General features: G+C 42.3%; 1 protein-coding gene across 1 annotated transcript; it reads left to right on the top strand.

Moving 5' to 3' along the window:
* Positions 1-4,869: 4,869 nt before the first annotated feature.
* Positions 4,870-12,913, top strand: LOC106573966 (G protein-coupled receptor 88). Its single transcript, XM_045696801.1, is given in 6 exon segments — positions 4,870-5,029; positions 5,032-5,076; positions 5,079-5,233; positions 5,424-5,814; positions 12,534-12,695; positions 12,698-12,913. Coding segments are annotated over 6 exon segments (1,029 nt in total). The 3' UTR covers positions 12,814-12,913.
* The last annotated feature ends 11,229 nt before the right edge of the window (positions 12,914-24,142 follow it).

A 24,142-nucleotide genomic window follows, 5' to 3' on the forward strand; every position in this document is an offset into this window, starting at 1 on the left:
TACAACATGCCTACAAGCCCTCAGTCCAGCCTCTCTCAGCCTTTTGCGGACAGTCTGATCACTGATGGAAGGATTGTGCGTTCCTGGTGTAACTCAGGCAGTTGTTGCCATCCTGTACCTGTCCCGCAGGTGTGATGTTCGGATGTACTGATCCTGTGCAGGTGTTGTTACACGTGGTCTGCCACTGCGAGGACGATCAGCTGTCCATCCTGTCTCCCTGTAGCGCTGTCTTAGGCGTGTCACAGTACAGACATTGCAATTTATTGCCCTGGCCACATCTGCAGTCTTCATGCCTCCTTGCAGCATGCCTAAGGCAAGTTCACGCAGATGAGCAGGAACCCTGGGCATCTTTCTTTTGGTGTTTTTCAGAGTCAGTAGAAAGGCTTCTTTACTGTCCTAAGTTTTCATAACTGTGACCTTAATTGCCTACTGTCTGTAAGCTGTTAGTGTCTTAATGACCGTTCCACAGGTACATGTTCATTAATTGTTTATGGTTCATTGAACAAGCATGGGAAACAGTGTTTAAACCCTTTACAATGAAGATCTGTGAAGTTATTTGGATTTTTACGAATTATCTTTGAAAGACAGGGTCCTGAAAAAGGGACGTTTCTTTTTTTGCAGAGTTTACTACTTTCAAGATAAGGAAGCATTGGATTTATTTCTTCCTGTGTACGTGAAACTCCTGGTTTTGTAAATGACGTACACATAATAGGACCGTTGGATGTTTGGAGCTGAAGTCCAGATTTCTTAGCAGTGAAGAGATACAGAATTATATATTTTTACAAAACATTGCTTTAAATTACATGATTTGCTCTAAATCAACCGTTGGAGATTACATAAAGTGTAACCTATAATGTACTCTACATTATTTTTAAATAAGTACATGTGATTGTTAGTGTTTTATAGTGTATGAAAGTGCAGTGTCCTGTATAAGCTATGGTTAGACACCCGCTGTTGAATAATTTGAAACTGATTCAGATTCATGAGGCCTTATCTTTCCTTCAGCTTGTTCCAAAGTTGATTATTTTTCATGTGAATGCCTTGTTAGCTATTGAAATGCTGCAGTCATGTTTGGAAATGAGAGGAATGCCATTGACTGGTGTGGGTTTTAGCAATTATATAAACCCGTCAATGATGATCCATCAAAACTACAAAAGGTGGTGTAGGACACAGCCGGTTGTGACACAGCACGGGATCGAACCCCTGGTCTGTAGTGATGCCTCAAGCACTGCGATGCAGTGCCTTAGACCGCGCCGCCACGAGGAAGGTCCTGGAATATATACTTTTTTAACAAACTGTTTTTTAGCTTGGCTGATACCATAGATGTTCAAAAGGCATCCCCGACTCATCTCATTTAATATTAAATATCAGGCCATCCGCCAGTCTCTGGGGATGCATTGGTTTTATGACACTTGCCTGCCAGATAATCACTTTATGGATGTTCCTTATTCTATTATGAGGATAGCCTATGCTATATTGCTTTAGATTATATTATGTAGGCCTAGGCAGGGTAGACTAGACCTATTTGCAGGGCCGGATTAACAAATCATAGGCCCTGGGGGTTTTTTTGTAGTCAACTTACTGAGTTAGAATAGTAGGATATAGTAGGTGCAATTTGTAATGTGCATCCGCAGTTTAATCTTGTTATATCAGTCACTGACAGTCACTCAATTAGCCATGTCAGCTAACAAGTTTTATGTGACCAGGGGGCCCTGACCTCCAGGGGGCCCCTATTGATTTTGTTAGTCACCCTCACTCAGATATCATTAACATGGCAGAAGTCATGGCAAAATGTGTAGAATTGCAGGTAATTAGCTTTAAAACCGCAAAAATGACTCTGCACCATGGCAAAATGTCTAGAATTGCAGAAAACTTGATTTTAAAATGGCAACATTTTCTATAGGCCTCATGGCATGTGTAGAATTGCGGAAATTATCTTTCTCTCTGCCGTGTTTTGTGTTTTGCCTGCAAGGTGGGGAGCTCCCCCACAACCATATCTTGCCCCCAAAAGGCAAGGGCCGGTCCTGAATCAGTTACCCAACCAAGACGGGGCCCCCCAGTTACCCACGTGGGCCCCCTACCTCCTCTCCTCCCCCATCTGATAAATAGCAAAGCAGCAGAAGGCTGTCTACACTCATTCAGAGCGGGCTCCTGAGTCATCCTGTGGTAGGCAGTTGCATAAAAAAGATATGAACATGTACAGTTGAAGTGGGAAGTTTACATACACTTAGGTTGGAGTAATTAAAACTCGTTTTTCAACCACTCCACAAATTTCTTGTTAACAAACTATAGTTTTGGCAAGTCGGTTAGGACATCTATTTTGTGCATGACACAAGTAATTTTTCCAGCAATTGTTTACACACAGATTATTTCACGTATAATTCACTGTATTACAATTCCAGGGGGTCAGAAGTCAACATACACTAAGTTGACTGTGCCTTTAAACAGCTTGGAAAATTCCAGAAAATTACGTCATGGCTTTAGAAGCTTCTGATATGTTAATTGACAACATTTGAGTCAATTGGAGGTGTACCTGTGGATGTTTTTCAAGGCCTACCTTCAAACTCAGTGCCTCTTTGCTTGACATCATGGGAATATCAAAATAAATCAGCCAAGACCTCAGAAAAAAAATTGTAGACCACCAGTCTGGTTCATCCTTGAGAGCAATTTCCAAATGCCTGAAGGTACTACGTTCATCTGTACAAACAATACTACGCATTGTGGCGTACAGCAGGTCAGCCACCAGGGGGAGACTCGTCGAGGCCTGGTGACAGACGGAGTATACATCACGAGGCGATGGCTCTGTCTTCTGGACGTGCCAGGTCTCGACGGGCCTCCGCCGGCTGGGGCCGGGAAGTTTGTGAGTAATCAAGGGCTAATTGCTCACCAGTTGTACAAGCCCCATAACGCTGCCAGAAGGGCAGCACACAGGAGAGGACTGGGGGAAGTAAGATGACTTCCGTGTAGTTGGAGACGAGGGAGTTTGAGTTTGTGTGCCCGACAGGATACAGCAAGATCCGGAGCCCAGAAGACGGTATCCCGGAGAGGGTCTCATGGGGGAGACCTATCCTTTTCTTTTGATTTATTATTTAATTAACACCCTTGAAACCGAGCTAATCATACTCTGTCTGTGTCTGATCTGTGTAAACGTCTTGACCCAACCCCCTGGTCTGTCACAGCATGTATAAACACCGTGGGACCATGCAGCCGTCATGCCGTCATACTATTGGGGCGCCTAGTGATCAGAGCTTTGGACTAGTAACCGAATGGTTGCGAGATTGAATCCCGAGCTGACAAGCTAAAAATGTCATTCTGCCCCTTAACAAGGAAGTTAACCCACTGTTCCGAGGCCGTAATTGAAAATGAGAATTTGTTCTTAACTGACTTGCCTAGTTAAATAAAGATTAAATAATATAAACATTTAAAATACCGCTCAACAAGGAGACGCATTCTGTCTCCTAGAGATGAATGTACTTTGGTGCGAGAAGTACAAATCAATCCCAGAACAACAGCAAAGGACCTTGTGAAGATGCTGGAGGAAACAGGTACAAAAATATCTATATCCACAGTAAAACGAGTCCTATATCGACATAACCTGATAGGCCGCTCAGCAAGGAAGATGCCACTGCTCCAAAACCGCCTCTGGTCTGATGAAACAAAAATAGAACTGTTTGGCCATAATGACCATCGTTATGTTTGAAGGAAAAAGGGGGAGGCTTGCAAGCTGAAGAACACCATCCCAACCGTGAAGCACGGGGTGACAACATCATGTTGTGGGGGTGCTTTGCTGCAGAAGGGACTGGTGCACTTCACAAAATGGATGGCATCATGAGGAAGGAAAATGATGTGGATATATTAAAGCAACATCTTAAGACATCAGTCAGGAAGTTAAAGCTTGGTCGCAAATGGGTCTTCCAAATGGACAATGACCCCAAGCATACTTCCAAAGTTGTGGCAAAATGGCTTAAGGACAACAAAGTCAAGGTATTGGAGTGGCCATCACAAAGCCCTGACCTCAATCCTATAGAAATGTGTGGGTAGAACTGAAAAAGCGTGTGCGAGCAAGGAGGCCTACAAACTTGACTCAGTTACACCAGATCTTTGCGGAGGAATGTGCCAAAATTCACCCAACCTATTGTGGGAAGCTTGTGGAATGCTACCCGAAATGTTTGACCCAAGTTAAACAATTTAAAAGCAATGCTACCAAATACTAATTGAGTGTATGTAATCTTCTGACCCACTGGGAATGTGATGAAAGAAATAAAAGCCAAAATAAATCATTCTCTCTACTATTATTCTGACATTTGACATTCTTAAAATAAAGTGGTGATCCTAACTGACCTAAGATGGAATTTTTACTAGGACGAAATTGTGAAAAACTGAGTTTAAAAGTAATTAGCTAAGGTGTATGTAAACTTCCAACTTCAACTGTATACTGTATATATATAATATATACTGTATATAATTCTTTTTTAATAGTTTTATTTTTTGCCTATTGGGCCCTCTATGGGCCTGGGCCCAGGGCCTTTCCCTGTTTACCCTGCCTGCATTAATCCGTCCCTGCCTATTTGCGCTTCTAGTTATTTCAGTACCTGGAAATCATTCAATATTAATGAAGACGCTGGGTGCAATAGGCTAGATGTGTAGGCTAAGTGTTAACATGAACCTGCGTGCTGTTCCATTCTTCTTCTTATAGGTCTTTGTTGAGCTAGTGTCTGCACTCTGTAGCATCACCACAGGCGCGCTGCGCCCATAGTCTATTACCCCCCATGCAACTGTATCACTGCCGCATTAACATGGGGAACATATCCACTGAATAGGAGATTAGCATAAACAATATTGCATAAGGACTCCTTCCCGTTTTTTCGTATGAAAAACCTTTTTTATTCTTCAAACATGCCAAACGAATCATCGCAACTGATAGACTGCGATGTGGGACACAATGCCAAGATCAGCCTTGCGGCAGTCTATTCTCTCATGTGCTTGTTTGGGACAATTTGAAACCTTTTGGTTGTCTACCTGGTCGTGACATTAAGAAACTTTGGACGGCTAGCAATGCGTTCATTGTGAACGGCTGTTGGTGTGCGCATTTTGGATGCCGCACGAGGCAGTGGAGATTTCTTCTGGTAGTCCTTTTCCGGCTGGGTACGAAGTCCTATTCCTCGGCATCACTGTCTTTCTTCTCTCCCATTCCCTCATAGCCGTCAACCGATAGGTCTCTAGTGATTTGGTAATCAACACCTATCTGTCCATCTACCAAAAAATACACACAGATCCAATCACACCAAATCACTGGAGACCTATCTGTCCATCTACCAAAAAATACACACAGATCCAATCACACCAAAACCACACCAAATCACTGGAGACCTATCTGTCCATCTACCAAAAAATACACACAGATCCAATCACACCAAAACCACACCAAATCACTACAGACCTATCTGTCCATCTACCAAAAAATACACACAGAATGGATGCTAATTGCGTCGTGGCTTTCGGCGCTGGGATTTCTACTACCCTGGATCACGTCTTCGCGGTACCCACAGAAAGGATGCTCATATCTCCCTGCTTCCGCAGCATCACTGCTCAAAGGAGGGAAGCCCATTCTCTCTGACCCATTTGAAACTGGTACCCTGCTGTTGACTATTATTGGTGAGACAATGGTTGTTTTGTATTGCTATTTCAAAATATTTTGAAGGGTGCAGATCAGTGTGAAGAGGGTCAGCATATTACATTTTCCTATCGTGAATAACCTTCCTTATTCGCTCCCCAGAAAGGACAAACGTTTGGGGTTCTACGTGTTGGCAGTGTGTTTCATATTCATCCTCACTACAGGAGCCCCTTTTCTGGGTGTTATTAACCACTTCAGCCAAGGACCTCCATATCTGTCGTCTTTACCTGCAGGATCATCTGAGACCAGCCACCCGGACAGCTGATGAAACTGTGGGTTTGCACAACCGAAGAATTTCTGTACAAACTGTCAGAAACAATATCAGGGAAGCTCATCTGCGTGCTCGTTGTCTTCACCAGGGTCTTGACCTGACTGCAGTTCGGCGCCGTAACTGACTTCAGTGGGCAAATGCTCACCTTCGATGGCCACTGGCATGCTGGAGAATTGTGCTCTTTACGGATTAATCCCAGTTTCTACTGTATGGGGTAGATGGCAGACGTGTGGGCAAGCGGTTTACTGATGTCAACTTTGTGAATAGAGTGCCCCATGGTGGCAGTGGGGTTAAGGTATGGACAGGCATAAGCTACGGACAACGAACACAATTGCATTTTGTCGATGGCAATTTTGAATGCACAGAGATACCGGGATGAGATCCTGAGGCCCATTGTCATGCTATTCATCCACCACCCCACCTCATGTTTCAGCATGATAATGCACAGCCTCATGTCGCAAGGATCTGTACACAATTCCTGGATGCTGAAAATGTCCCAGTTCTTCCATGGTCTGCATACTCACCAGACATGTCACCCATTGAGCATGTTTGGGATGCTCTGGATCGGCGTGTACGACAGCGTGTTCCAGTTCCCACTAATATCCAGCAACTTTGCACAGCCATTGAAGAGGAGTGGGACAACATTCCACAGGCCACAATCAACAGCCTGATCAACTATATGCGAACAAGATGTGTCTCGCTGCATGAGGCAAATGGTGGTCACACAGATACTGTCTGGTTTTCTGATCCACCCCCCTACCTTTTTTTTAAGATATCTGTGACCAACAGATACACAACTGTTTTCCCAGTCATGTGAAATCCATAGATTAGGGCCTAACGAATTTATTTCAGTTAACTGATTTCCTTATATGAATTGTAACTCAGCAAAATCTTTGAAATACAGCATTTTTGTTCAGTGTATATACTTTCATATTATCTATGCATTTTTAACAACATTTGTTTGATCTTTGCAGACGGACCAGCAAACACAAGTATCCAGTCCTTCTCACTGCAGGCCATTTCCTATGGGGTTCAGCTGAACCTTACCTGCTTGTCAGACATGTACCCCAAAGCCAAACAGTACATCTGGCCCAGGATCCCAGATATGGCCCTACCCATGGTGGCCATGGTTACAAACAGCCATTTAATCATAGATAAATTCCAAGAGCACCACCAAGGCATCTTTGAGTATAGAGTGATTCACCACAGTGGGAATTGTATTTATTTTATTTTTACCTTTATTTAACTAGGCAAGTCAGTTAAGAACCAATTCTTATTTTCAATGACGGCCTAGGAACAGTGGGTTAACTGCCTTATTCAGGGGCAGAACGACAGATTTGTACCTTGTCAGCTAGGGGATTCGAACTTGCAACCTTTCGGTTACTAGCCCAACGCTCTAACCACTAGGCTACCCTGCCGAGAGGGCATTCTATACCGCCTCAGTACAAGGTACGATATAGCCACCCGTGTGTTGTCATATTTGCTGCCTTGTAATGATTTCCTCCATCAATAAGTTGATATTGATTCACAAAATGACCAGTCTATGTATAAGTCAAGACTCTCCATCCTTCTTCTTGGAGCGCTACCGTCCCGTTTTCAATCCAACCCCAGTTGTGACTAACTGATTCAGTTTATCAACCAGTTAATTATTAGAATCAGGTGCACTAGATTAGGGTTGGAGTGAAAACCTACAGGACGGTATCTCTTCAGGAACAGGGTTGGAGAGCCCTGGTATAAGTAAATAGAACATGCTATCAAGCAATGAAGTGGTTAAAGAGAACTGATTTATAGATTGATAGTCATTTGTAAAAAGGAAACGTGGAGGTTTTTACATGGAGACTAACCAGTCAAAGCTTAATGCTGTTAATATTGCCAGTTCCACATGTTTAAACAGCTTAGTAATACAGGCTTTTGCACTACTTGCACTCCATTCCCTAAAATGCCATGTTATTTAACTGTGGTGTCCCTCTGTTGTCCCTGCAGCGGAGCCCGAGTCTAAGGTGTTCACTCAGTTGGTGGGCGCAGTGGCTGGCAGTCTTGTCAGCGGAATCACAGGAGGGATCGTGGCAGGATTCATGTTAGCTAAATGGCTGAAGTGATGCTACCTTAAATCACCTCACTGTGTGGGATCTATTGCAGAGCCATTCAGATGGTCTCAACCAGAGTGCCTTACTCAATTCATACAGCAGAGCTTAACAGCGATTAATGTACAGTACTTTCAGAAAGTATTCATACCCCTTAATGTATTCCACATTTTGTTGTGTTACAGCCTGAATTCAAAATAGATTAAATAGATTTTTTTTTTTTTGCCGGTTTAAGTCCAAACTGTAACTAGGGCACCCAGGAACCATTAATGTTGTCTTGGTAAGCAACTCCTGTGTATATTTGGCCTTGTGTTTTAGGTTATTGTTCTGCTGAAAGGTGAATTTGACTCTCAGGACGTATCTGTTGGAATGCAGACTGAACCAGGTTTTCCTCGAGAGTTTTGCTTGTGCTTAACTCTATTCCATTTCTTTTTAACCCAAAAAACTCCCTAATCCTTGCTGATTACAAGCATACCCATAACAATGCTTGAAAATAGGAAGAGTGGTACTCTGTGATGTGTTGTGTTGGATTTGCCCCAAACATAACGCTATGTATTCAGGACATGAAGTTCATTTCTTTGCCACATTTTTTTGCAGTTTTACTTTAGCACCTTTTTGCAGACAGGATGCATGTTTTGGAAAATGTTTATTCTGTACAGACTTCCTGCTTTTCACTCTGTCATTTAGGTTAGTGTTTTGGAGTTGTGGATCCATCCTCAGTTTTCTCCTATCACAGCCATTAAACTCTGAGTTAGGAAGGAAGCCTGTATCTTTGTAGTGACTGGGTGTATTGATACACCAACCAATGTGTTATTAATAACTTCACCATTATCAAAGGGATATTCAATGTCTGGTTGTGATACAGCCCGGGGTCGAACCTGGGTCTCTAGTGACGCCTCTTGGACTGAGATGCAGTGCCTTTGACCGCTCGCCACTCGGTACCGCAAGAATTGAGGCTGTTCTGAGGGCAAAAGGGGGTACAACTCAATATTAAGAAGATATTCCTAATGTTTTGAACACAGTGTATATTGTAAAGATAACAGGTTGTTCTTAACCAATCAAACAGAAATAAATGGAGTGCTTGTTTTCAATGGAAGGATTTGAACCTTACCAGAAAGTCTACAACATAGGTTGTGTATGGGCTTTACTGTAATGCTATACCATCTCTATTGCAAATATGATCGGTGCCCTTCCCCCCCCACCCCAAACACACACTTGTTATATTTCTGTAATGTTTTGAAGCAAGAAGATTTCCAAGTTATGAATAGTAATCCAGATATAAAAACAATTCAAGGAAGTTCAAGAGGTCCTTTGTTTTGCTTCTGATTGTTTCATACCAGATTGCAATCAAAGTGTTTTATAGCTTTTCTCCAAGAAGAGCCACTGTGCTTTTAGCTGCCAGTGTTTTGTTGTTTATGGTTTTATAGAAACAACCCAGTCGGTAAAACCTGGTTAAAAAGACGTCAGTATGACTTTTTCTGACAACCATACGACCAGTTGGTCGACATTGTGACCTCTATTTGACCAGCTGGTCATAATTCTGACCACTATATTAGGTGCTATATTATGTAGCCTACTGGTCATAGTTAAGACCTAATCATAACCTGATAATGACCACCTTGCTACAGCTTATTACCTACTGTAAAAAGTAATACAGAGGATAAAGTTGGATGTTGAAAATATTGTTAATCACATTTCTATTTGTTTCCATAGTCACTAATTTAAGTTTAAATCTGCAACATAGTCTTACATTTAAAATAGATCATGGGGTATTGATAGGGTAGATCCTCATCAAGTACCTCTGAGCACATAAGGCGATCTGGAGCGTAGTGGCCCTCTTAAAGAGGGGTGTGTGATTGGTTAGGTCTGCGGTGAAGAGAATCAGCGGATTACAACTTTATCAATTTGAGATTTTAAAACGAAACAACAAGAATAGGACATTCCTGAAGAAACTTTATGCACTCAGCTGGCTGAAAGTTATTATTAGAAATGATGAACACGGAGCACTCTGTGTACTAGATTGTCTTTTTCAACAAGTAAGACTGATTTAGAGTGTACATTCTATACCAGAGCAGTGCTCTTCCACACCCTCCAGCCCCCCCTGAAATCTCATTGAGATACCACAGCAATTTCATACGATCCAAAAGGCGCCTGACCATAGCCGCGGGAAGTCATTTGGGGGTGGGGGTGCAGTATTTATTTTGCCGACTGGGGGGGTGGGGTTTCAGGGGGTGCTGCAGCACCCTCAGCAACATGACTTCCCGCGGCTATGTGCCTGACCCATAATAAAATAAAATACAGGCTAAATATGAGTAAATACTCAGTTTAAATGCTTATGATTAGCCAAACCTAAGGGAGATCTCACACAGACTCACGTTCTTGTGATTCAGTAGCATAATGCCTGTAGAAGGTATGCACCCCCTTTGCTGCCTCAGCTTGGAATTTACACATAAAAATCAAAAGGTTGTAGATATAAAAAGTGTTAGGGCTGCCATTTTCTGAAATAGGAATGACAGGTTGTGACTTTATGTATCCAACATACAGGATGAAAACAAAACATGTGTACACGACTGTATGTCCATCATGGAGGGTATTGACTCAGGAGTACCATCCTTTATCTCCCCCTCTGCCTGGTTTCATAATCTACTTTGCCTGTGCTATTTCTTATCAGGAACAGTGCTCACCATTTCTGGGAATTTGTGCTCAGGAAGGAAGTCCATTCTCTCTGACCCATTTGAAGCTGGTACCCTGCTGTTGACTATTATTGGTGAGACAATGGTCGTTTTGTATTGCTATTTCAAAATATACTGCTCAAAAAAATAAAGGGAACACTTAAACAACACATCCTAGATCTGAATGAAAGAAATAATCTTATTAAATACTTTTTTCTTTACATAGTTGAATGTGCTGACAACAAAAACACACAAAAATAATCAATGGAAATCCAATTTATCAACCCATGGAGGTCTGGATTTGGATTCACACTCAAAATTTAAGTGGAAAACCACACTACAGGCTGATCCAACTTTGATGTAATGTCCTTAAAACAAGTCAAAATGAGGCTCAGTAGTGTGTGTGGCCTCCACGTGCCTGTATGACCTCCCTACAACGCCTGGGCATGCTCCTGATGAGGTGGCAGATGGTCTCCTGAGGGATCTCCTCCCAGACCTGGACTAAAGCATCCGCCAACTCCTGGACAGTCTGTGGTGCAACGTGGCGTTGGTGGATGGAGCGAGACATGATGTCCCAGATGTGCTCAATTGGATTCAGGTCTGGGGAACGGGCGGGCCAGTCCATAGCATCGATGCCTTCCTCTTGCAGGAACTGCTGACACACTCCAGCCACATGAGGTCTAGCATTGTCTTGCATTAGGAGGAACCCAGGGCCAACCGCACCAGCATATGGTCTCACAAGGGGTCTGAGGATCTCATCTCGGTACCTAATGGTAGTCAGGCTACCTCTGGCGAGCACATGGAGGGCTGTGCGGCCCCCCAAAGAAATGCCACCCCACACCATGACTGACCCACCGTCAAACCGGTCATGCTGGAGGATGTTGCAGGCAGCCGAACGCTCTCCACGGCGTCTCCAGACTCTGTCACGTCTGTCACGTGCCCAGTGTGAACCTGCTTTCATCTGTGAAGAACACAGGGCGCCAGTGGCAAATTTGCCAATCTTGGTGTTCTCTGGCAAATGCCAAACGTCCTGCACGGTGTTGGGCTGTAAGCACAACCCCCACCTGTGGACGTCGGGCCCTCATACCACCCTCATGGAGTCTGTTTCTGACCATTTGAGCAGACACATGCACATTTGTGGCCTGCTGGAGGTCATTTTGCAGGGCTCTGGCAGTGCTTCTCCTGCTCCTCCTTGCACAAAAGCGGAGGTAGCGGTCCTGCTGCTGGGTTGTTGCCCTCCTACGGCCTCCTCCACGTCTCCTGATGTACTGGCCTGTCTCCTGGTAGCGCCTCCATGCTGTGGACACTACGCTGACAGACACAGCAAACATTCTTGCCACAGCTCGCATTGATGTGCCATCCTGGATGAGCTGCACTACCTGAGCCACTTGTGTGGGTTGTAGACTCCGTCTCATGCTACCACTAGAGTGAAAGCACCGCCAGCATTCAAAAGTGACCAAAACATCAGCCAGGAAGCATAGGAACTGAGAAGTGGTCTGTGGTCCCCACCTGCAGAACCACTCCTTTATTGGGGGTGTCTTGCTAATTGCCTATAATTTCCACCTGTTGTCTATTCCATTTGCACAACAGCATGTGAAATGTATTGTCAATCAGTGTTGCTTCCTAAGTAGACAGTTTGATTTCACAGAAGTGTGATTGACTTGGAGTTACATTGTGTTGTTTAAGTGTTCCCTTTATTTTTTTGAGCAGTGTATTTTGAAGGGTGCAGATCAGTGTGAAGAGGATCAGCATATTACATTTTCCTATCATGAATAACCTTCCCTGTTCGCTCCCCAGAAAGGACAAACGTTTGGGGTTCTACGTGTTGGCAGTGTGTTTCATATTCATCCTCACTACAGAGCCTCTTTTCTGGGTGTTATTAACAGCACTTTTTACCATGGTTCCATTGGCACTTAGGACATGTTCATGGATGATTTTCTGCACTATCTTTGTTACAAACCCATTTCTCTACACGTGGAAGAACGAGGAGTTTAGGAAAGATCCGTGCTCAAGGGAGAATTTTGGAGAGGGTCTGCAGTTGGGGTTGAGCCCATTACGATGAATACAATATCTCACCTTGTCCCAAGACAAAATAGTCACATTTTTGGCTGAACGTAATCTGAACTGCTTTGACATTGGTTATTGTAAGGATACAGCTGCTACAGTGTTTTAGAAAGCCTACCTGACAACTCAATCAAAAATGACACTATAATGTTGCTCTCAATTGGAAAATGTTAGTGATCCTGTTATTAAAGCGTTATTCTGTAGGTCCATTATGGAATACACTGTCAACTGGAAGCACACTCAACAAATTAGTAAATGATTTGTAAAAACATTGTGTATAACACTAGTTTGTCTAGTTTCATCTATTTTTCATTATACTGTTTTATGGACCATGGTTGTAATAGTGTTATATGCAAATTGTAAATCAGTTTGTGTTCATTTTAATAAAGCAGAATTTTTAAGTGCAACACTTTTTGTCACATCTGGCCTTTACAGGAGACTAGGGGCTTCTTTATCATCACTTTCTCTCTCTCTCACACACACACACACACACACACACACACACACACACACACACACACACACACACACACACACACACACACACACACACACACACACACACACACACACACACACACACACACACACACACACACACACGGTTTCCTGTGGCCATCAATGTTTTCATTTGGAAATGGCTTAAGGAGCCCATAATAACAGGAAAAGATCTAGCTTATCCCTTCTTGGCATCAGAATCATGGAATATCCAGTCCGGTCTTTTTAAAGTAAAGGGTGGATACCTTACACTGAGTGGCCAAGCTCTGCAGCAAAACTATACATTCAAGCTCAATATTCTACCTGAAAAATGGATATGAAAAAGATGCAACTTCTTCAACTGTGTGCCTTCTTCCATGTCACAGGTAAACATCATTTCTCTGATCAATAAATTAATATTATTCATTCCATTTATGCTATGGATATTTTATGTATTCAATGAATGTATGTATTGTTGTTTTGTAGTCTGTAGTCAGATAGAAGAAGTCGCCATTTCACCTCCTGGGAAAGAGGTATTTGTGCTGGCAGGTTCAGCCTTCCAGTTCACCTGTGCTTGCGTTAGTAGTTGTAAGACACCACAGTTCAGGTGGACAAGAGCTACTACTGACTCTGATGGTATGCTGACCAAAAACAGCACTCTCAAATTTTCCAGCGTGAGGATTGAGGATGCGGGTAGATATACCTGCGATGCAAAGTGCGATGGCAGTTCAGAGAAAAAACTAAAAACTGTCAAGATGACTGTCTATGGTAAGTAGAATAATTGTAGCATGTGATGACATAACCTCAAAAACTACTGTCAATGCCTTGAATAATGTCTTGAATAATTTGACATATTTACACTGTAAATTATAATGCTAGTCTACTTCAGCCAAGGCCTAAATAACTTGTTTTGCCATCATGTGAAAGAGCAAAATCACTCTATATCAACTTCTCTCTGATTTTACAGCTTTTAGTCAACCTGTGTTGGTGATGCCAAGTATTTGGACGGAAAATGTGGCTTGTGATGTAACATGCAGTGTTGATGCATTTGACCACGTTGACCGTGTCCACATAAGCTGGTATCTAGGAAGTGAGCTTCTTAAAAATGAAACACAGCAGACTTTGGATGCAGCTAACGTGTCAGACACACTGACTCTTACTCCCCTGAGGGACCATACTGGGAAGAATCTGACCTGTGAAGTGAAAGCAGACATGAGAAATAACTCAAAACAGGTCTCGACATACACTGTGAGTACCTTATTACAATTCAGATTCACTTCAGAATGGGTATACGGTGTCTTAGTGATAGTCCCTAGTTAATTTGTGAATAAATAATGGTAACACGTTACTGAAAGCATCCATGTATAATGCATTATGATGCAGCTATGCATTGTAAGACTTGTTATAAGACATTATAAAGGCTCCTACATGCTTTTAACAAGTTAGAAACCATTTTACCTGGATGCTCTCGGTAGAGTGTTACCGAAATGATTCACTGTGTTCAAAGATGTCTCCTTCCAGCCTTGATGGCAATACGGTACACTTAATCCTTGAGCTATTGAACTGTTTGACTTATGCTGAATTTCTAATCGCCCTAAAGGCGCCACTCCCTGGGCAGTCGTAGATCAGACAGGATCAGATAGATCCTGAAGCATTATGATAATAGGCTGAGGTATAAAACCTTGTAATCGTCCTCAGATATCTCATAGTAACGTGTTGTTGTGTTCCAGATGCACCCAAGATCAACATCAGTGCTTCCTCATCTGGGATGGAAGAGGAGGAAGTGGTGATGAGCTGCAGAAGTAATGGCCACCCCACCCCCACTATTGAGTGGGAGAGAAAAGGGGAGCTCTGGCCCAAGAATCTGCATCGACACGCACAAGGAAACGTCACGGGCCGGCTACACCGCAGCAACCAAGGGGTTTACCAGTGTGTGGCCAAGAATGTGGTGTCCGAGGCAAAGGAAGAGATGAAACTGGAGGTGCAATGTAAGTGTACTACTAACTACTTTAGCCAGGGGCCAACAAGCAGGGGTTCCACAATGCTAAGCTTAAGATACCTTATCTGATGGTACTGGAACTGTAATAATATCCCCACGCTAATTGTTATGACAATGCGTTTTTATTTTTTTTATTTCACCTTTATTTAACCAGGTTGGCCAGTTGAGAACAAGTTCTCATTTACAACTGCGACCTGGCCAAGATAAAGCAAAGCAAAGCAGTGTGACACAGACAACAACACAGAGTTACACATGGAATAAACAAGGGTACAGTCAATAACACAATAGAGAAGAAAAAAAAGTCTATATACAGTGTGTGCAAATGGAGTAAGGAGGTAAGGCAATAAATAGGCCATAGTAGCGAAGTAATTACAATTTAGCATATTAACACTGGAGTGATAGATGAGCAGATCGTGATGTGCAAGTAGAAATACTGGTGTGCAAAAGAGCAGAAAAGTTAATAAAAACAATACGGAGATGAGGTAGGTAGATTGGGTGGTCTATTTACAGATGGGCTATGTACAGCTGCAGCGATCGGTTAGCTGCTCAGATAGCTGATGTTTAAAGTTAGTGAGGGAAAAATAAGTCTCCAGCTTCAGCGATTTTTGTAATTCGTTCCAGTCTTTGGCAGCAGAGAACTGGAAGGAAAGGCGGCCAAAGAGGTGTTGGCTTTGGGGATGACCTGTGAAATATACCTGCTGGAGCGCGTGCTACGGGTGGGTGTTGTTATCGTGACCAGTGAGCTGAGATAAGGCGGAGCTTTACCTAGCATAGACTTATAGATGACCTGGAGCCAGTGGGTCTGGCGATGAATATGTAGCGAGGGCCAGCCGACTAGAGCATACAAGTCGCAGTGGTGGGTGGTTGACCGTGTCCGCATCATCTTTTGATTCATAATTGTACTATTTGCATTTACAAATGACAACATTATGACAGCTATACTCAACAAAAATGTAAACACAACATGTAAAGTGTTGGTCCCATGTTTCATGAGCTGAAAATCAAATATCCCTGAAATTTTCCATACGCACAAAAAGCATATTTCTCTCAAATTTTCGTACACAAATTTGTTTACATCCCTATTAGTGAGCATTTCTCCTTTGCCAAGATAATTCATCAACCTGACAGGTGTGGCATGTCAAGAATCTGATTAAACTGCATGATCATTACACAGGTGCACCTTGTGCTGGAGACAATAAAAGGCCACTCAAATGTGCAGTTTTGTCACACAACACAATGCCACAGATGTCTCAAGTTGCAAGGGAGCGTGCAATTGGCAACACAGACTGCGGGAATGTCCACCAGAACTGTTTCCAGATAAACATTAAATGATTTCTATACCGTAAGCCACATCCAATATCGTTTTAGATAATTTGGCAGTATGTCCAACCAGCCTCACAACCGCAGACCACGTGTAACCACGCCAGCCCAGGACCTCCATATCCGTCTTCTTTACCTGCGGGATCATCTGAGACCAGCCACCCGGACAGCTGATGAAACTGTGGGTTTGCACAACCGAAGAATTTCTGTACAAACTGTCAGAAACCATATCAGGGAAGCTCATCTGCATGCTCGTTGTCTTCACCAGGGTCTTGACCTGACTGCAGTTCGGCGCCGTAACCGACTTCAGTGGGCAAATGCTCACCTTCGATGGCCACTGGCATGCTGGAGAATTGTGCTCTTTACGGATTAATCCCGGTTTCTACTGTATGGGGTAGATGGCAGACGTGTGGGCGAGCGGTTTACTGATGTCAACTTTGTGAATAGAGTGCCCCATGGTGGCAGTGGGGTTAAGGTATGGCCAGGCATAAGCTACGGACAATGAACACAATTGCATTTTATTGATGGCAATTTGAATGCACAGAGATACCGTGACGAGATCCTGAGGCCCATTGTCATGCCATTCATCCGCCGCCATCACCTCATGTTTCAGCATGATAATGCACGGCCTCATGTCGCAAGGATCTGTACACAATCCCTGGAAGCTGAAAATGTCCCAGTTCTTCCATGGTCTGCATACTCATCAGACATGTCACACATTGTGCATGTTTGGGATGCTCTGGATTGGCGTGTACGACAGCATGTTCCAGTTCCCACCAATATCCAGCAACTTTGCACAGCCATTGAAGAGGAGTGGGACAACATTCCACAGGCCACAATCAACAGCCTGATCAACTATATGCAAACATGATGTGTCGCGCTGCATGAGGCAAATGGTGGTCACACAGATACTGTCTGGTTTTCTTATCCACAGGTATCTGTGACCAACAGATGCACAATGTATTCCCAGTCATGTGAAATCCATAGATAAGAGATTAATGAATTTATTTCAGTTGACTGATTTCCTTATATGAACTGTAACTCCGCAAAATCTTTGAAACTGAAATATAACATTTTTGTTCAGTGTATATACTTTCATATTATCTATGCATTTTTACAACATTTGTTTGATCTTTGCAGACGGACCAGAAAACACAAGTATCCAGTCCTTCTCACTGCAGGCCATTTCCTTTGGGGTTCAGCTGAACCTTACATGCTTGTCAGACATGTACCCCAAAGCCAAACAGTACATCTGGCCCAGGATCCCAGATATGGCCCTACCCAAGGAGGCCATGGTTACAAACAGCCATTTAATCATAGATAAATTCCAAGAGCACCACCAAGGCATCTATGAATGTAGAGTGATTCACCACAGTGGGAATACAGAGAGAGCATTCTATACCGCCTCTGTACAAGGTACGATATAGCCACCTGTGTGTTGTCATATTTGCTGCCTTGTAATGATTTCCTCCATCAATAAGTTGATATTGATTCACAAAATGACCAGTCTATGTATAAGTCAAGACTCTCCATCCTTCTTCTTGGAGCGCTACCGTCCCGTTTTCAATCCAACCCCAGTTGTGACTAACTGATTCAGTTTATCAACCAGTTAATTATTAGAATCAGGTGCACTAGATTAGGGTTGGAGTGAAAACCTACAGGACGGTATCTCTTCAGGAACAGGGTTGGAGAGCCCTGGTATAAGTAAATAGAACATGCTATCAAGCAATGAAGTGGTTAAAGAGAACTGATTTATAGATTGATAGTCATTTGTAAAAAGGAAACGTGGAGGTTTTTACATGGAGACTAACCAGTCAAAGCTTAATGCTGTTAATATTGCCAGTTCCACATGTTTAAACAGCTTAGTAATACAGGCTTTTGCACTACTTGCACTCCATTCCCTAAAATGCCATGTTATTTAACTGTGGTGTCCCTCTGTTGTCCCTGCAGCGGAGCCCGAGTCTAAGGTGTTCACTCAGTTGGTGGGCGCAGTGGCTGGCAGTCTTGTCAGCGGAATCACAGGAGGGATCGTGGCAGGATTCATGTTAGCTAAATGGCTGAAGTGATGCTACCTTAAATCACCTCACTGTGTGGGATCTATTGCAGAGCCATTCAGATGGTCTCAACCAGAGTGCCTTACTCAATTCATACAGCAGAGCTTAACAGCGATTAATGTACAGTACTTTCAGAAAGTATTCATACCCCTTAATGTATTCCACATTTTGTTGTGTTACAGCCTGAATTCAAAATAGATTAAATAGATTTTTTTTTTTAAGCCGGTTTAAGTCCAAACTGTAACTAGGGCACCCAGGAACCATTAATGTTGTCTTGGTAAGCAACTCCTGTGTATATTTGGCCTTGTGTTTTAGGTTATTGTTCTGCTGAAAGGTGAATTTGACTCTCAGGACGTATCTGTTGGAATGCAGACTGAACCAGGTTTTCCTCGAGAGTTTTGCTTGTGCTTAACTCTATTCCATTTCTTTTTAACCCAAAAAACTCCCTAATCCTTGCTGATTACAAGCATACCCATAACAACGCTTGAAAATAGGAAGAGTGGTACTCTGTGATGTGTTGTTTTGGAAAATGTTTATTCTGTACAGACTTCCTGCTTTTCACTCTGTCATTTAGGTTAGTGTTTTGGAGTTGTGGATCCATCCTCAGTTTTCTCCTATCACAGCCATTAAAATCTGAGTTAGGAAGGAAGCCTGTATCTTTGTAGTGACTGGGTGTATTGATACACCATTGTTGGATTTAGGATGAACTCTGAACATTGAGATATTACATAAATGATCAGAAGCATTGAATATAAGGAGTGAAAGAGACTGGGTTTTATGTCAGAAGTTAATGGTTTTCTGTAGAAAGAGAGGGGCTTTGGAATGTGTTGGGTGGACGGGAGGAGATAACAGGATTGCTATAGGGGAGCGGATGGACATCTGTGCATTAGTCGGAAGTTTACATACATGTAGTTTGGAGTTATTAAAACTCGTTTTTAAACCACTCCACAAATTTCTTGTTAACAAACTATAGTTTTGGCAAGTCGGTTAGGAGATCTACTTTGTGCACGACACAAGTCATTTTTCCAACAATTGTTTACAGATAGATTATTTCACTTATAATTCACCGTATCACAATTCCAGTGTGTCAGAAGTTTACATACACTAAGTTGACTGTGCCTCTAAACAGCATGGGAAATTCCAGAAAATTATGTCATGGCTTGAGAAGCTTCTGATATGCTAATTGACATAATTTGAGTCAATTGGAGGTCTATCTGTGGATGTATTTCAAGGCCTACCTTCAAACTCAGTGCCTCTTTGCTTGACATCATGGGGAAATCAAAAGAACTCAGCCAAGACTTCAGAAAAAAAATTGTAGACCTCCACAAGTCTGGTTCATCCTTGGGAGCAATTTCCAAATGCCTGAAGGTACCCCGTTCATTTGTACAAACAATAGTACGCAAGTATAAACACCATGGGACCACGCTGCCGTCATACCGCTCAGGAAGGAGACGCGTTCTGTCTCCTAGAGATGAACGTACTTTGGTGCGAAAAGTGCAAATCAATCCCAGAACAACAGCAAAGGACCTTGTGAAGATGCTGGAGGAAACAGGTACAAAAGTATCTATATCCACAGTAAAACTAGTCCTATATCAACATAACCTGAAAGGTTGCTGAGCAAGGAAGAAGCCACTGCTCCAAAACCGCCATAAAAATGCCAGACTACGGTTTGCAACTGCGCATGGGGACAAAGATCATACTTGTGTCATCTTGACTCAAATGATGTCATCTTGACTCAAATGATGTCAATTAGCCTATCAGAAGCTTCTAAAGACATACCATTTTTTTAATTTTTCAAGCTGTTTAAAGGCACAGTCAACTTAGTGTATGTAAAGTTCTGACCCACTTGAATTGTGATACAGTGAATTATAAGTGAAATAATCTGTCTGTAAACTGTTGTTGGAAAAATGACTTGTGTCGTGCACAAAGTAGATGTCCTAACCGACTTGCCAAAACTATAGTTTGTTAACAAGAAATTTGTGGAGTGGTTTAAAAACGAGTTTTAATGACTCCAACCTAAGAGTATGTAAACTTCCGACCTCAACTGTATATTGAAGCAACATCTCAAGACATCAGTCAGGAAGTTAGAGCTTGGTCGCAAATGGGTCTTCCAAATGGACAATGACCCCAAGCATACAAAGTTGTGAAAAATGGCTTAACGACAACAAAGTCAAGGTACTGGACTGGCCATCACAAAGCCCTGACCTCAATCCCATAGAAAATTTGTGGGCAGAACTGAAAAAGCATGTGCGAGCAAGGAGGCCTACAAACCTGATTCAGTTACACCAGCTCTGTCAGGAGGAATGGGCCAAAATTCACCCAACTTATCGTGGGAAGCTTGTGGAAGACTACCCAAAACATTTGACCCAAGTTAAACAATTTAAAGGCAACGCTACCAAATATTAATTGAGTGTATGTTAACTTCTGACCCATTGGGAATGTGATGAATGAAATAAAAGCTTAAATAAATCATTCTCTCTAGTATTATTCTGACATTTCACATTCTTAAAATAAAGTGGTGATCCTAACTGACCTAAAACAGGGAGTTTTTACTAGGATTAAATGTCAGGATTTGTGAAAAACTGAGTTTAAATGTATTTGGCTAAGGTGTATGTAAACTTCCGACTTCAACTGTATGTATGGCTGATTTCCTTTTGTGTTTTTTGTTTGGATACAAATTTCACCAGATTGGGATCCTGGAGTGGGGAATTCTGCGAGGGGTTAGGGTGCTAACTTCATAATCTGGTAACTCTTCCGAGGGGTCATGGGTAGAATAAGGGAGTATGGACTAATTGAGAAAATGATTTTAGCAGTAACAGTATGTTATGCTTTTTGACATTTGTCTTAGAGACGTTATTAACCTCTTGGGGCTATGTGGGACGCTAGCGTGCCACCCGTGGTGCACCCTATCAACAGCAGGTGCATTTCAAGAGCGGCAAATTTGAAACCAAATAAATGTCAAAATTCAAATTTTTCAAACATACAACTATCTTACACCCTTTGAAAGATAAACATCTCCTTAATCTAACCACATTGTCCGATTTCAAAAAGGTTTTACGGCGAAAGCATAAAGTTAGATTATGTTAGGAGAGTACATTGACAATAGCTGTGTGTAATGTTTTGTCAATTCAAAGACAGGCGTCACAAAAAAACATAAAACCAGCTAAAATGATGCACTAACCTTTGACAATCTCCATCAGATGACACTCCTAGGACATTATGTTAGACAATGCATGCATTTTTAGTTCTATCAAGTTCATATTTATATCCAAAAACAGCGTTTTACTATGGCGTTGATGTTCAGGAAATCGTTTCCCTTCAATAACCGTCAGTCAAGTCAGCACCACAAATTAAATAATTAAAATTAGAAAACATTGGTAAAATATTATATTGTCATTTAAAGAATTATAGATTTACATCTCTTGAACGCAATCGACTTGGCAGATTTAAAAATAACCTTACTGGGAAATCACACTTTGCAATAATCTGAGCACTGCGCCTAGAAAAATACGCTTTGCGATACAGACAAACGGCCATGTTGGAGAGATCTAAAATCGAAAATACTATGTAAATAATCCATTACCTTTGATTCTCTTCATCAGATGTCACTTCCAGGAATCCCAGGTCCATAACGAATGTAAGTTTTGTTCAAAAAAGCTCATCATTTATGTCCAAAAAGCTCCGTGTTGTTAGCACAGGATCTAAGCCCGCCGGACTTCACTTCATGAACGAGGGGAAAAAATATATTTACGTTCGTTCAAACATGTCAAACGTTGTATAGCATAAATCATTAGTGCCTTTTTTAACCAGAACATGAATAATATTCAAGGTGGACGAATGCATTCTCTTTTAAAACGTATTGGAACGAGGGTACCCAACATGACCTCGCGCGCCAGAGTCTAATCGGCCATCACCGTTCCAAGGCTCTTGTTCGGTCAGATCTCATAGTAGAAGACTCAAAACACTTTGTAAAGGCTGGTGACATCTAGTGGAAGCAATAGGAAGTGCCAAAACATTAATCAGCCCCTGTGTGTTTCAATGGCATAGGCTTAAAGGTAATTCAACACATCAGGTATCCACTTCCTGTCAGAAAATGTCTCAGGGTTTTTCCTGCCAAATGAGTTCTGTTATACTCACAGACACCATTCAAACAGTTTTAGAAACTTTAGGGTGTTTTCTATCCATATATAATAAGTAAATGCATATTCTAGTTACTGGGTAGGATTAGTAACCAGATTAAATCGGGTACGTTTTTTTTATCCAGCCGTGAAAATACTGCCCCGTAGCCCCAACAGGTTAAGAGAAGGTTAATGTAATCATTTGTCATATAGTTAATGTTTGTCTGAATTTCCTGTAAACAGAAATGAAATGAATTTAACTGTTATGATCTGTGTTTTATTTTTTAGGTTATCATGGAAGGTGACGTCAGATCGTGTCTTAATGCATGGTAGGAATAATTTGACCACAGGCAGTGTGTGTAAACCTCAATACCCTCCCTAACCGGCTGAAGAAAGACGGGCGAAGGCGTGCAAGGAGAGACAGTGACTTTTACCACTCCTATCTGAGTCCGAGCCATAAACCGGGGCAGGGGTGCTGAGAGCGCGTGTGGAGTGAGCGTGGAGAGAGAGAGAACGGCTCAGGTGAGAGACTCGTGTACGTGGGAGAAACGGAAGTATCTACCTGGATATTAAAATCGGGACATTATCAAGGGCCATGAAATGTGACAGGCAAAAGTTACATGTGCCGTTGGGAAAATGAACTGTAAATGATATCTGAAGAAGACACGCTAGAATGATAAGTGCCGGGTGAAGGAAAGGGGTGGTGGTAGTGGTATACACCCTGCTAACTATTTAGACTAAGAAGGCATTAAGATACTGATCTTTCATTACCAGGCCACTCGTGACAGGAAAACAGGGACCAGGGGGGGCTGTAATGAGAAGAGTTATTACCAGCAAAAAAAGGTTGTTTATAAATGTATGTTCTAACAGGGATGATGTGTGCTAAATTGAGAAGCTGGAATTCAAGTCCTAGACTCAAAGTAAGTATTGAGGACTGTCATTCTAAATTTGGGTTGGATCATTTATAAAATGTTTTAATTGTGATTGGGTGTAACGGCTGTCGTTGGGAATGGATGACCAAAATGCAAGCGGGATGTGGATACTCATCTTTAATGATAAAGAATAACACCAAAACGGAAAACAATAAACAAGAATGACATGCTAACAGGCTATACATACAAAATAATAGCAGTGCTAGCGCAACAACCCACAAACCCAAGTGAAAAACACACACCTAATATATGACTCCCAATCAGGAACAACGATAACCAGCTGTCCCTGATCGGGAGCCACACAGACCAACATAGAAACATACAACCCAGAACATACACAGACATCTTCTGCCACGTCCTGACCAAAATACTACACAACTACACCCTCTGCTGGTCAGGACGTGACAGTACCCCCCCCCCCCCCCCCCTCAAGGTGCATACCCCGAATGCACCTAAAAAGAAACAACAAATCCCCAA

The sequence above is a fragment of the Salmo salar genome, chromosome 16 (genome assembly GCF_965601325.2).
Source record: "Salmo salar chromosome 16, fSalSal1, whole genome shotgun sequence".
NCBI classification, from domain to species: domain Eukaryota; kingdom Metazoa; phylum Chordata; class Actinopteri; order Salmoniformes; family Salmonidae; genus Salmo; species Salmo salar.